Genomic DNA, 14,876 nt, shown 5'->3' with positions numbered 1-14,876 from the left:
AAAAAAATCAGGACAGGGATTAAAAATAGTGAAATGTCCCGACCAAATTGGGAAGTTTGATAAATGGTTATAAAACTAAAATTGCTAAATATACTACAGTGCAGACGTCTGGAGTCTACCTCTCTCCAGAAACATCCCATTCACTTATGCAAGAAGAAAATTGAAATTCTTGCAAAATGTGAAAAACCGTCCATGTTTTTTTTTGTAGTTTTTTATAGGTTCGTATTAAAATATTTCATGGCTCGAGGGGAAGGGGGCATGGTCCCCTTGCCGCCCCTTCCCCTTGGGTACAGGCCTGACCACCAGTATAGTTATCTTATATTGTGTTGGTGTTTTAATTACAAGTATTCTTTTCGTATGTAATCAGAATAACAAAAAAACAGAGTAGGGTTACATGTGAAAGAAAACCACCATATTAGAAGTTATCTACGATTTATTTATTTTTGATTCAATTACTTCAAAGAATTACACACACAGCATTTAATGCAGATTCCAACAACAAACATCATAAATACACACAAAATGCTACTTTAATCTTACGTTAAGTGACTCAACACAAAATACTTTTAAACATGAAAAAAAAAATCATTACAACATAACTAAAATCATCAAATTTAGTGTTTTGATATGGATTAATAATAATAGTCTTAATAATGGATTAGTCTTCAGTGTACTCAAATGGTTCTGGGGGATCTGGCTCATTGTCATCTTCTGGTTTTGGTCCAAGAGCTGTGAAAGAAACATGATAATATTACTACTAATTATTATTAAATATTACACTAATTCTATGATTAATATTAGACACATTCACCTTATTTTGAAAAAAAAAAAACAATGCACAAACACTAACTACATAAATTTATTTCTGAGTATAGGCATCATTATGAAAAGTGAGTTCTGATCCCTGATGCCCATTGGTTCAAATTTGCAAATTGTATGGACTTTTATGTGATGCAATAATTGTTTTCAATTTTCAATTAAGGTGATTGCATTTCATTTGATAAGTATAATTCTGATTTATTCCAATAGTGTCTGTCATATTGGCTACTGGAATCAATAGAAAATATCCAGCTTAAAAACTAATGTGTATCAACCACAAGTTCCTAAGAAAATTAACATTATTATTATCATTTGACACAAAATACAGTCCCAAACGAATTAATCAAAACAAGTTTTATTTTTCATAATTTTCCAGATGGTTGGCAACAGTCTGCTACACATGGCTTATTGTTGCTTATTCTTACATCCTATACTTTTTGTGCATAATTTGCCCATTTTTGCATACTTATTATGGATTCAATAGTACCTAGCTGCTCTGTGAAATGACAAAGTTTAAACGTGCATTTATTTGCATGTGTTTTAATGTTCAGATTTCCTTGTGAGATTCATAATATCTTTCTTCAATTGATACAACTCCCAGGAAGCATAGTGTGATTCTAGCATGACACAAACAGAGATGGCTACTAAATTTGGTGTCGGTGTAGGCACTGCAAATAGAATTATTCAGCAGCACAAACTGACTGGCTCCATTTCACCCAAGAAAAAGGAAAAAAAAGCAAGATAGTAGGATATATAGAGCAGCCTATTATCCATTCTTATTTGAATCCAAAATAAAAGGATGCTTTATATTATATCCTACTTTCTCGAATTTTGATGTCTACAGAATTTTCTCCAGATCTATTATTAAAATATGTCTTTATTTCGGCTAAAGAGAGGCCATTATAGGCATTTTGAAGAAAAAGGAGAAGAAAGAAAAAAAAGCAAGAAAACTTTATCCTCAGAAGAAGCATATTAAAAGCACAGGTTCACGCTGTGGACTTTGCTCACAAATTGGGGGAAAGAGTAGTGATTCTGCATGTGTCTAGTGTTCATCGTAGACTACTGGCAGCTGACAGGAATGCCCACAAATCTCTAAAGAAACATTTTCTAACAGGAGAATTGCGGAGCAGATGTCATTTGTGGGTAAGATCTCACCAAGATTGCACAACATAAGACTGGAAAAAGTTATTTTGCCTGATGAGACACACTCTGAAGTGTAGCAGCGGAGGTTCAGTATGTGCGCCAAGCAAAGAATAAGCCAACAATTTCTACACACTTGCAACAGACCTTAAAACACCCTGTGAAGAAGAGGTTTTGGAGATATTCACCCATGAGTCAACAGCATGATGAAAACCTATACATTGAAATACTGGAAAGGAAAGTTCTGCATATTAAATTTTCTGGATGGTGACAGAATTTTTGAGCAACAATTAAAGAAAAAAGTCAAGAAATAATGAAATTCTTCAGTGATACCAATATTTGTGTGGTTAAGTGGCCAGGGAACTCCGCTGACATTAAACCTATGGAAAACATGTGGGCTATTTGGAAAATGAGACAAAAACCTTGAATATACCACAAAACTACATATGAGTCTCTAACTCTAGTGTTGTTTCATGATTATGAATCTATGGCAAATTGCGTAATGCAAATTACGAAACAGAAATAAGAACATATTAACTATTAAGAAAGATTACAGATATGCAAATGATTGTTACTGAATGATGAAATTAAAACATCAATGCATTACTAAAAAACAATGCACAAAATGTGTAGTTATTCTTGTGTTCTGATTAATTCACACGGGACTGAATGGTCTTACATCTTTCACTGGAAAATACATTTTCTCTACTTTTACTATTGTAAGTATTATTATTAATAAAATGTCTGTTATTAATACTTTATATTTTTAGCTTTTCTCTATGTCTTTTCCATTCTTACGGCGGCCGGTCCAAGTTCTGGCAAGGAAAGTGGAGAGCAGGGATTACGTTGCAGACCAACCAGACAACAGCTGTGGTGCTGAAAAACACGACGCAGCGGGATAAAGAACTACGTGAGCCTCATTCTACGCCTTGCGACTTTTACATTTGGAGCCACATGAAAGACTTAGTTTACAAGACAAGGGTAAACTCGCAAGAAGAGCTCAGGGAGAGGATCTTAACAGCTGATCAACACATCAAGGACACCATCACATCATGAGTTAAGAGATCAAATGTCCGTAATGGAGGTGCCCACTTTGAGCAAGACGTGTAATGTTCTTTAATTGTATCATTCATTGATTCCATTCACATGAAGATGAATGAAGTATTATTTCTTGTACACAAATGTGAATGTTAGCAACATTTGTACCTTGTTGGATACCTGATGACACAAGGAAGTAATTTAAGTAATTTGTACACTTCGTGTCATACCATTTTGGTTATTAATACATTGCCAAGTAAACAAAGAGTGCATTTTTTTTATTATCACTTGTAAGTTTAGACCTACCCGTTACTTACATGTGATTGTTATTTGGAACAAACTTTTTTTCAACGAACCACTTATTTGTTAGCTATCAGAAAATGCTGAAATATATGCCACACAATGCGCTTTTTTTTGCTCAATTCGTATTTTTATGTGGAAAATTGTCATTAAAAAAAACAATAGAAATTCGATTATCTCGAAAGCTACTAATTTTCGGACAGGGTATCATATGGTCAAATTTATTGAAAGTTGCCTCTACTTTAACCCCTTTCAGGGAATACATCTAATTACAGGTCACCCTGTATAGTGCATGTATTTCTGTATGTGGTGCCGAGTGCATGTGGTACAGGAAAATTTAGAACAGTTGCAAGCAGTGGTCAAGTACCTGCACAAAAAGGGGTTACAACCTGAGTATATTCATGAGGGTAGGCTGTTCCTTCCCCTTCCACAGTGAAGCGAAGGGTAGCCAATGGAAGAACAAGTATAGAAGATGACCCTTGCCCAGGCAGGCTGGTGACACAGTAAAATGTGGATAAATTGCACAAGATGAATATGGCAGAGAGATGTGCGACTATCAGACACACGGACAAGGAACTGCAGATGCCAAAATCGACAATGCAGATGAAAAACATTTTTACATGTTAAAGTTCATTGTTGCTGATCACTGATGGATGAACAGCATATTATCAGAACAAAACTGGTGCTGTTTGAGGCTGATCCAGATGGAACGGGAGCCTAAGCACTGGAAGAATGCTTGCTCTCCCACCCCCACAAAGGCAAAATCCATTCCATCAGGTAAAAAAGTGATGACGACAGTGTTCTGGGATGTAGAGTAGGTGGTCAATCTTCCAAAGGGCCAAACCATCACCGGACAGATTTATACTGCATTATTGAAGAAGCAATGCAAGTCTTGGAAGGTCAGGCGCCCTGGGAAGGTATCTACAGGGGCAATTTTTCATCAGACTAATGCCATGGGCACCATCCATGAATAGGTTTGAATTGCTGGAACACCCACCGTATTAGCTCGATCTTGAACCATAGGACAACCATATCTTCCTCAAGCCAAAGAAAGCATTGACTGGGGAGCATTGTTATGGATCAAGACTTCAAGCTTGCTCTGAACCTTGCTGATAATGGAAATGTGTGTCTGTTAACATAATTGTTAATATGATGGATGTTTATTTTTAGACTCACAAAAATGCAGCACAATACTAACCTGCAACGGGTTCTACAAGTTCCTCTGATGTTCCTGGTTTCACATGCTGCATCATTATGATTCCTCCAATGGTTATGTCCTTCAGAGGCTTGTAGTTGCTCTCATCTGTCAGGCGGATCACCTTCAGCTGCAAAGAAGTTCATGATTACTTTCTTTAATTCACACTGCAGTACTTCAGTACAAAATAAATTATTCGCTGACATGTTGAATGAGCACAGTTCAAAATAACACACTAAAATTCAGAGTTTTGTGAGTCAAAGAAGAATTGGAAGGAGAGGGGGGGGGGTTAGCAACCAGGCAAAAGGATTAAAAGAGGCCTACACAATCAAGCTTGGAAAGCTTTCAGGTTGCTTCCTTCGAAGTTGGGGGGTGACAAATCTGCAAAACTAAGGAATTCTACTTTATCATCTTGAATTGTATGTGATCTTATCTTGTTGCAGGGAAAAAAAAAAGAAAAAAAAAAGGCTAAACCAAACTTCACATATCAGCAGAGGAAATACAGGTGGAAGCTATAAGACAGATATAAAATTCAAATATAATACCAAGTTTCCAAGATATTTAAAAAAAAAAATCTAAAAATAATAACAATTTATAATAAAGAAATAATAGTTCTTTGTATATCTTACACATTATGTAAATAATTTATAGACATGAAACAACGCACAAATGGTTGTCACAGGAGGTCCAAGAAAGAGCATTTTTGCATTGCAAAGTGTTAAAATTTAACTGGCTCATTGCAATCCTTGCTGTGTCTACTAGATACTGTAAAGTCACTGCTCTTCAAGCAACCTTAAAAAAAAATAAGATTTGTTTGTGTTCAGTTTTGTTTGCCACAAGAAACAACTCATGGATCTGTTTAGCAATGTCCTTTCCTTCCTAAGCAAACAAGCAAAATAACTGAAAAATGTACATTATAATATTCATGAATGTCTAGATTTCGTATGATTACTAGGCATTGCAATATTTCATGTTTATGAAAAAAATTCCCACAGATTTTATGTATACGAGGGTTACAGCAAAAGTCATGGCAACTATTTTTTTCCACGATAATGCGGGTCAGGCAAGAAATTGTAAAATATACAATTGGAAAGTCACGATATATGCTAACGTTTAATGTATGAATTTTGAACAACATAGAGATCTGTATCAGGATAGAGAAAAAGACAAAACATGCGCAGTCACAGGTCGTCCCGAACATTGCATGTTGACAGTTGCTTCTCTTCCATGTACGAATGCTGCTGCCCACCTCGCAACAGTTCGGTATGGTAGCGCTGCCTACCCACTTCCCTCAGTTCAATGTCTTGCCAGCCACTGCCATCTAGTGCCATCACAATACATTGCATGTGACGGGGTCTCCACTGTATATTTTAAAATTTCTTGCCTGACCTGCATTATCATGGAATAAAATGGTTGCTATGACTTTTGCTGTAACCCTCGTAGGTTCCAATGCCAAAAATTCATGCAGGTCAGATATTCTGTGAGATAGAAAATGGCACATGACCATGTGAGTGATTATATTTTCCCCCAGGTTATCACAATCAAAACAAACCTGCAGCAGTAGAAAATACTTATATATCGACATCATCAGTGTTTCAAATGTTACAGATCCATTTGCTGTAGCACTGGTGGAGAGAACTCCACACAGGTAAAACAGTGACAGTGAAAAATTAGGTGAAGCCAGCCTCGTTAAATTTTCGCTAAAATTTCTGCACAGATAATATTCTGTATGGTATTTTTCTTATGTACGAGGTGCATCCAGAAAGTATGTTTCCCTATTTTTTTTTAAAAAAAACAACACAGTTTCAGGAAACCATTTATTGGCAACAGGTACAGCAAAGGTTCAGCTATTTTTCAACATAGCAACCACCAGAATTGAGACACTTGTCGTATCGTGTTATCAACTTTTGGAGCACACTGTCGTAGAACTCTGCCGCCTGTGAATGGAACCAGCGTGTGACAGACGTCTTCAGCTCTTCGTCGTTGCCAAAACGCTCACCGGAGGACAGGAATTTCTTGAGGTGCAAGAAAACGTGAAAATCGCTGGGAGCCAGATCAGGACTGTAAGGAGGATGATCAAACAACTCCCAGCCAAATTCCGTCAAAACAGCTGTGTGCGCCGAGCCGTATGTGGACAAGCATTGTCATGGAGGAGCACAACACCTCCAGTAAGCATGTCACGCCTCTTGTTTTGAATGGCACGTCGCAATTTCCTTAGTGTTTCACAGTAATGGTCAGCGTTCACCGTTTCACCTCTGGGGAGGAAGTCAATGAGCAAAATGCCCTTCCTGTCCCAAAACACGGTGCACATCACTTTCTGTACCGACAGCGTCTGTTTGAATTTCTTCTTGACCGGAGATCCACTATGCCGCCAATGCATTGACTGCTGCTTGGTTTCCGAGGTGAAGTGCGAAATCCACGTCTCATCGCCCGTGACGATCCTGTCGAGGAAATCATCGCCGTCATCATGGTACCGTTGCAGGAATGTCAGTGCTGCTCCTGAACGTTTCATTTTGTGTTCGGGTGTCAGGTTTTTCGGCACCCACCTGGCACACAATTTTTTGAACAGCAGGCGCTGCGTGACAATCTCATGCAACACGGATCGCGATATCTGCGGAAAAAGGCTGCTCAACTCCGTAATCGTGAAGGGACGGTTCTCTACGATGCGCTGCCGCACCAGCTCAACCAGATCATCAGTGATGAGGGACGGACGCCCACTGCGCTCTTCATCATGGACACTTTGGCGACCTTCCGAAAACTGCCGACACCAGCGACGCACCATCTGCTTACTCATAATGTTCGGCCCATAGACCTCACAGAGCTGACGATGAATGTCAATTGGCGCAATGCTTTGTGCATTCAGGAACTTTATCACCGACCGAACCTCGCATGCAGCGGGAGAAGGAATACGAGCTTCTGTTTCAGACCACTGCTGCCTCGCTACTGGCATGCGGCGGGAGAAGGAATACGAGCTTCCACTTCGGACCACTGCTGCCTCGCTACTGGCGCCGGGCGGGATCTGTCTTAGCTCTGCTGCGAATGCGCAATTTACACGGCTCATTATGTTTACTTTCACGGGAAAAAAATAGGGAAACTTACTTTCTGGATGCGCCTCGTACATTGCTTTTCTGCCTCTCTATGCTAATTGTAACAATGGGGATGAATGATAGATGAAATTGATAGAACAATATTCAAGAAAGAAAATAATCAATAACTCTCAAGACATTTAAAGGCCTATTCAGAAACACATATGAACAATCTTCAAGTGTGTTCACAGAGAGTCTTTGAGGGAGGAACAAGAATTACACTTCATCAGAGGAAGTACAATGTTCTATTTAAGAAGAAATTTCTGTAGGGGACCAGCTTGTTGTTACAAAATACATTAAATAGTAGTAGTCCTACTACAATCAATATTAGTATTGTTATAAATTTTACATGGACTGTGACTGTGTTTATCATTGATGAAACATTCAAGATTAAATAAGGTCGTTTTTGAGAATTTTCAGTTCATTAACTGCATTTCTACTTAAGAATGCAAAATCTGAAACGGAGGAAGGAGCAATTGCCTCTGTTTTCCCATCCTTGCAGATGCCTTTTACAATGTTGGTGTTGAAACATGCCAATATAAGTGGTCTAGATTCAAATTCTTTGCAATGTACGTAAAGTAATAACACTGTATTTCTGTATTTCACAAAGCAGTATTCTTAATAAATATTCCAAATTTAAATCCTAATCTCCGGAAAGTATAAAAATCCCTGCTGGATAAGATAGGCTTCATGTTTACAAATACCAAGTTTCAATTTTAGTGCCTACTTGCAACATCTTGCCCAAAAATATCCTTTCTGTATTTTTACTTGCTCATTTCCTTGCTTCACGATTTTGAACGGCATTTAGGTACATAATATGACCAGCTCCACTTCCCAGAACAAATATCCCTCCCCTCCCAAATCATTTTTCTGGTCTCATGACTGTCAAGTGGTCATTCCAACTACATTACAACCCTGGATGGAATGGCATATATCAGGTCACCACTTTGAAGGAACCAATTCAACTTTACAGAAAGTAACCATTTTCAAGCCAGTGAAATTACCAAAAGCTACACTAGCAGGGGCCCGCTATCCCTGACTTACGAACCAGTTCCCCAATTTACAGGATTCGGGATTTCATGTTCACTGTCGATTCTTTGTGCTTTCTTGAAAATATTGCAGTGCCTTTTAAAATTTATATATTAGTCATAATTTGTAAATAAGAATAGATTAACTTTGGTAATAACAAATCATAGTTTACACTTTTGGCTTTGTCCATTAACTTGCTGTGAACATACAGACACTATAACTTCATTTATTAGACAAATTTAGAAAAATTCTTAGTGATTAATTGTAAAGCTAGCTGAACCCAATAATCTTCATCAGAGATTAAATATGAGATGAGTATCTTATATGGTCAATTCATGATTCCTCTACTAAAGGAACCAGGTTGAAGCCCCAGTCTAAGCATTCTATTATAAGCGTCTCCTCTTAAGTTTCGTCTAATCGCCATTTCTCATAGCAATTAATTAAGAGTAACAGAAAAAAGCAATGTAAAATAAGGAAAAAAAAGAATATAAAAATCAAATCAATAAGCATGGAATTGACAACAGAAATTAAGAACAAATCCATGCTTGTTGCCTATTTTTGTGCCATTTCTATACAGCGCGTAACAAAAGTCCGGGAACACTTTAAAAAAAAATATTGTAGCCAAACGAGTAGCATTACAAAGTGACAAAGTACATCATTTCAAAGAGTAAAGGTGTAAGTTTTTTCTCATTGCAGGTGTTACGTGTAGTTCCATATATCGTCGCTAGGTGATGTCCTAATCAAGATGGCGCTTTCTGGAGCTGAGAAGGCTTTCTGCATGCTAGAATTTGACAAAACAAAGAGTGCAACCGATGCCCAAAGAAAATTTAGGATGAAGTACAGGAAAGCAGCACCAACCAGGAAGGCAATCTACAATTGGCATATAAAGTTTGTTGAAAGTGGGTGTTTGTGTGTCAAGAAGAGAAGTGGTTGCCCAGGTGTGGCTGAAAATGACATTGAGCCAGTGAGAGAAGCTTTCACAAGGAGTTCGAGAAAATCTATGCGCAGAGATTCACGTGAGTTGGAAATGTCAACAATGACTGTGTGGCGTGTTTTGTGTATAAAATTAAACATGAAACCGTACAGACTACATTTAGTGCAAAAGTTATATCCTAAAGACAAAGACCAGCGATTCCAGTTTTGATGTGCATTGGAGGTCAAAGATGATGCTTTGGTGAATTTGATAATTTTTTCGGACGAGGCAACATTTCATACAAATAGGAAAATAAACAGGCACAATTGTAGAATTTGGGGAAAAAACCCGCATAACATTGTTGAACACGAGCGAGATTCTCCAAAGGTCAATGTTTATTGTGCCATGTCTGTCAAGAAACATTATGGGCCTTTCTTCTTTGAAGAACAAACTGTAACTGGAGAGTCCTTCCTTCAGATGTTGCAGAACTGGTTAATGCCATTGTTGCAAACTGAATCAGAGAACTTTGTCCTTTAGTTAGAAACCCCCCCCCCCCCATTTTCACTGTGATATTAGGGCATATCTGACAGCAGAGCTACCCAATCGTTGGATAGGTCGTGGTGGAGCAACCGACCAATGTGTGCTAAAATGGCCTCCTAGGTCCCCGGATATCACCCCTTGTGATTTTTTATGGGGTTATGTAAAGGACCATGTATATGTCCCTCCTCTTCCACGTGATGTTGTGGAACTCAAAAGGAGAATTGAACAAGTAACAGCCACAGTCTTGGAAGACATGTTGGGCCATGTGTGGCAAGAGTTTGATTATCACGTCGACATTTGTCGGGTCACACGTGGTTCCCACATAGTGTGTTTGTAAAGTGAGTGTTGTTGAAAAAACTTACAATTTTACTCTTTGAAATGGTGTACTTTGTTACTTTGTAATGCTACTCGTTTGGCTACAATAATTTTTTTAAAGTGTTCCCGGACTTTTGTTACATGCTTTTTGGTGCAGTAATTGTTAGCTTACGTTACAGTAGTAATGTTGGCTAGAGATTAGTAAAAGTGACAAAAGAAGCATAAGTTCATAAAATACCTGTTGCTTCATCACTCGAGCTGGATTGCTGAGAATTTCAAAGTTTGGTTCATCCTTTTCTTCCTCCTTCTTCTTCTCCGCTGCTTTCTTCTCTTTGTCTTCTTTTTCCTTTGCTTCCTTCTCCTCTTTCTCTTTTTCCTTCTCCTTCTCTTTGTCCTTCTTCTCCTTCTCCTTGTCCTTGACCTCATCCTTAGGTTCATCCTGAAACAATGACCACTGTCTTATTCACAGGAAATACGTCCATCATCTTGCTAAAATACTATGTTAAATGATTTCCCTGAAATTATAACGAACTTATAGTCTGCCTTTAATTTATTGTATGAGAACCAGAACGTAACTCCAAAAGTGCGCTTTTAAGTTTTGTTTAAAAACCCCTCTGAAGAACATATTTGGAGTCTGATTGGCATCTCAACTTCTAATCCTTAGCAGGAAGGTGGAGTCAGGGATCTCCAATTAACTGACTCTTTTTAAGAGTGAGACATGTTCCTAAGAATACATCATTTCCTCTCTCCCGCAAATTTGATAAATTGAAGTTACATCCCTCTGGTTCTCACACAACGAATTGTTCATGTTGGTGAACACTGAATGACAAAATTCAAGAAAAATTCCAGAGTTTCCTGGCCAAGTTTTTGAAACATTGTTCTTATATTTATTATGGTGTTCAGAAAAGTTTTTTTGGTTTTTGAGAGTTCTGGAAAACATATTTTAAAGGAGTCACCTTTGGCAGTTTTAGTTTCTAATTGTTGGAGAAATGCTATAACAATGACGAATCACATCACTTCTTTTTCTGCATCTCTCTAACACCTCAAACAATAGCAAAGAACATTCTCGAAAACGAGATAATATGTATTATGTTTGATTGCTACAGAAAGGGACCTCAGGAATTAGCATGCTACAGATAATAAGAATAAAACTGTTCTTTTAGTGACTATGTTCATAAAATTCCTAAATATCATATGAGTCTTATCACAAAAGCCATGAACATATTCTATGAAATACACAGATAAGTTGCATAACTTTTAACTTTTAGTCATTACATATAGCCTACTTAAATGTTAACTGACACCAGTGCTCAAAGTGGAAACTGTTTGCTGGAGAGATATTTGCTTGAGCCTTGGGGCTAGCAAGGAAGGGGGAGGGGGGGGGTTGAGTAATTCTTCCTAGCTGAGGGGATGCCTCCACTTTGAGCAAGTAAAAATAACTTAGAAGTAAGAAAGTTACATCATGGTGATGCAGTGACTGTGATTAATAGGGTAAATTGCAATAGTGGTCAGGAAAAGGCATATACAATATGGTTTCAGAAGGCATTGGAATGGGAGAAGAGGGTGGAGGCAATCGTATTTAATAATAAAGCAATATTCACTCACCACATCCATCTTCTCTTCTCTGGCCTTCGTGTCCCTTCGCTTGCTCCTTGCGGCAATACTGAGGACGGCGGTTGTCACCTTCTCCCTCTCCTCTCGCTTCTTCTCTTCAAGAGCTGCGGGGTAGGCAAAGGTGGAAGGCTTTGCGTTGCTCTTGAATTCCAGCTTGGGCATCTGAAAAAAGAAAAGCAAATATTAAAATTTAGCACACAAATTTACACTTTGTAACGACCCTGCGTGATCGCCACATTTAGTGACCCTGCATGGTCGCCACACTTAACAATCCTACGTAGTCGCCATATTATTTGAAATATTTTGTTAACAATGTTTTATTAAAGAAAACATGCAAAATGTCCTGCAAGGCATACACATTCAGCTTATCTTTTATCTAATCTTATGCACATTTCTGTAATTGTTGTTTAGCACACAATAGTTGTTAAGATTGTATTACCATGTGCTTTTAGTAACTTTCTATGTTAGTGATTTTTACAATGTAAAATGTGAAAATGTCATAGCGCATAGGTTGCTACTCTTAAAATAAAAGGGAGTTTGCAACACTGCAGCCAGCTTAGTTCCGATCTTCTCCAGCCGCCTCAGTGCTGCCACCAAACAGTATATAAACGATGCAGCGAGGCCCGGAGCTCAGTCGACTGCCAGATGCCGGCTGCAAAAGACCTGGTTCCCAGATCTAGTCTGGATGTTTCCCCTATCGGGATCCAATAGCTAAGCAACCAGAAGGAAGGAGGAGAATAAGAAAAGCAGATTACCTACCTACCTGGTCTGCCCCATAAGAGCTTGGTGTTCTACCCTTAGGTCATGGCAGCTTAAGCCCAAGTCTCCTGGGTGCTCCCAGACCTTCCCTTTGTACCTTGCCATCTCTTGCTACTGAATGGACATACCAAGGGACCGAACCGTTTCCTTGCAGTAGCTGGATTGACTTTGCGACGTCCTTTCATACCAACACCTTTGTGAAACCGCGGGTCCCTTGGCCCGTCCCTCGCAATTGATTGGACGCTTTTGCATGTTGTCCCCATACGGTGTGGCACGTGACGACTACCAAGGTTGCTATTGGTTACCTGCACTAGTTTGTTCCACCTAAATTAGATAAGGTTACTAACACTCCCCCAGGTACCTCACTGAGAGGAAATAAGAGCCTATGTGCTAAACTGGTTATTTACATGCGTGTATAAATATAAATAAACTTTTACTAGTTGACTTTTGACCTTTCCATACTAAACCCTGCAAGCCCCGAGATACTTTGAGTTCATGTCTTCGGCTGGCTACAAGCTAGCATATATGGGTACACTTTTGCACCGCTTCATGGTGTAGTGTGCAGTGCCCCGGCACGAACGTTGCAACTTTGAACTTAAATGAGGCACAGTACCAGATGTGGGGGGTTCACAAAAATGTCAGAAATTCGAAAGCCAATACGGAAATTTTGTACATGGCAATATCACCATAATGTTGCCATTATGTACTGTCAATTTTTTTTTTATATATAAGAAATTGGAGGCAGTCGCTTTCTGGGAGTTTGTGGCCCATCCTGCCCCGGTTGGTAACCCCATCTTCTGACAATAAAATGAAGGAATATGTAGAACACTGGTACAAATTGAGACAGAAGGGGTGAATAATGATCTTCTTTTGTTCTTGCTCAACTAAAGATCATATAAACAAACACTAGATCGGTAGATGGCAATGATGGTCTTTAATCCATTGTAGGTCGAATGAATGAACAATTGAACGTCTGAGCGTAAAATCACACGAGAAAATTGGCACAATTTTATAGGGCAATTGTAGTCTGTGAACCTGCAGGAACAACAGTAATCTGTGTGAGCAAAGACAGTCTGGTCTCAAAGCTCTAAGCTGATAATACATTGCATTAGATAAAATAAGATGCAAGCAGACCTGGGACTAACATCATGAGATCGCCTCATACATACTTTCAGTTACAACTCTTGGCACCCGGTGGAGGCATATAGTGGTTCGGATCCCACTTTAAACTATAAGTCAAGTCCCGATAAGCTTTTCTGTGCATAAAGTGGACTTAACAAATTCAAACAAACAAACAATTCTTAGGCGCAGGTCACTATGGTTGAGGCGGCTTAAGGCCAGGCGACTGCCTGAGGTACCATCCACCAGCGGGGCACCAAATCAGCCACCCCCTGATGAGCTCCAAAACCTTATTTACGATTACAAAAGCGTGCCTATTTGAGTTTATTCAAATCCACTTTATGCACATAAAGGTTAATCGGGACTGAACCTACATTTTAAAGTGGGATCCCAACCACTATGCACCTCCACCGGGTGTGTGGCAATTTCTTTTAATAAAGAGTTCGATTTATTCTTTACAAGAACTATTTGAATTTACTGATGAAAAACATAATAAGTATATTGCAAAATCATGTACCAGTTTACGCTAAGTGATTAGTTGTTATTCTGATGTCATTATGTAGCTATTAAATAAACACACACCTACAACAAACGTTCTCTTTCAACAGTAATGGTTAAGTTATTTAAAAATAAAACTATTATTTTTCGTCATTAAAACCATAAATATGGTCGTTTTTTTATTGGGGGAAGATGGAAGGTAGGAGGAGCACGGTATTAAAAATGGAGGGCAAGATGTAAAGAAGGGGGAGGGGAGAAAAAAATTATCTCGATCCGCCCTTGCTTTAAAGTCAGAGATCCCAAGTTCGAACTCTGGTTAAGGCACAGGAGTACCATTGTGTTTGCCCCATCGTTCATATCATCATTCATCCTCATCGTCGCGGTTACCCCAAGATGTAGAAAAGCGATGTAAAATTACCGAAATAGAAAGAAATAACTTCAAGGTAAATTTACGTAAGATGGTTCGTAATTTTTTATTTTGTAGCCCTTTCCACGGCAGCTTTCCCCTGAA

At 38.7% G+C, this 14,876-nt stretch overlaps 1 protein-coding gene across 1 annotated transcript in view; it reads right to left on the bottom strand.

Annotated features, from left to right (window-relative positions):
• Nucleotides 1–421: 421 nt before the first annotated feature.
• The window catches only part of LOC145994072 (26S proteasome non-ATPase regulatory subunit 1-like), a 241,049-nt gene continuing 226,594 nt past the window's right edge, over nt 422–14,876 (bottom strand). The window contains exons 8-11 of the mRNA XM_083130158.1: nt 11,981–12,151; nt 10,614–10,814; nt 4,496–4,622; nt 422–729 (exon numbers count right to left, since the gene is read on the bottom strand). Coding sequence (XP_082986284.1) covers nt 659–729; nt 4,496–4,622; nt 10,614–10,814; nt 11,981–12,151 — 570 coding nt within the window. The 3' untranslated portion in view covers nt 422–658. The remainder of the gene's footprint in view (nt 730–4,495; nt 4,623–10,613; nt 10,815–11,980; nt 12,152–14,876) is intronic.

This window comes from Lepisma saccharinum, chromosome 10, assembly GCF_977018435.1.
Source record: "Lepisma saccharinum chromosome 10, izLepSacc3.1, whole genome shotgun sequence".
Lineage (NCBI taxonomy): Eukaryota > Metazoa > Arthropoda > Insecta > Zygentoma > Lepismatidae > Lepisma > Lepisma saccharinum.
The sequence above is the reverse complement of the archived record's forward strand: the minus strand, read 5'-3'. Positions and strand labels throughout refer to the sequence as shown.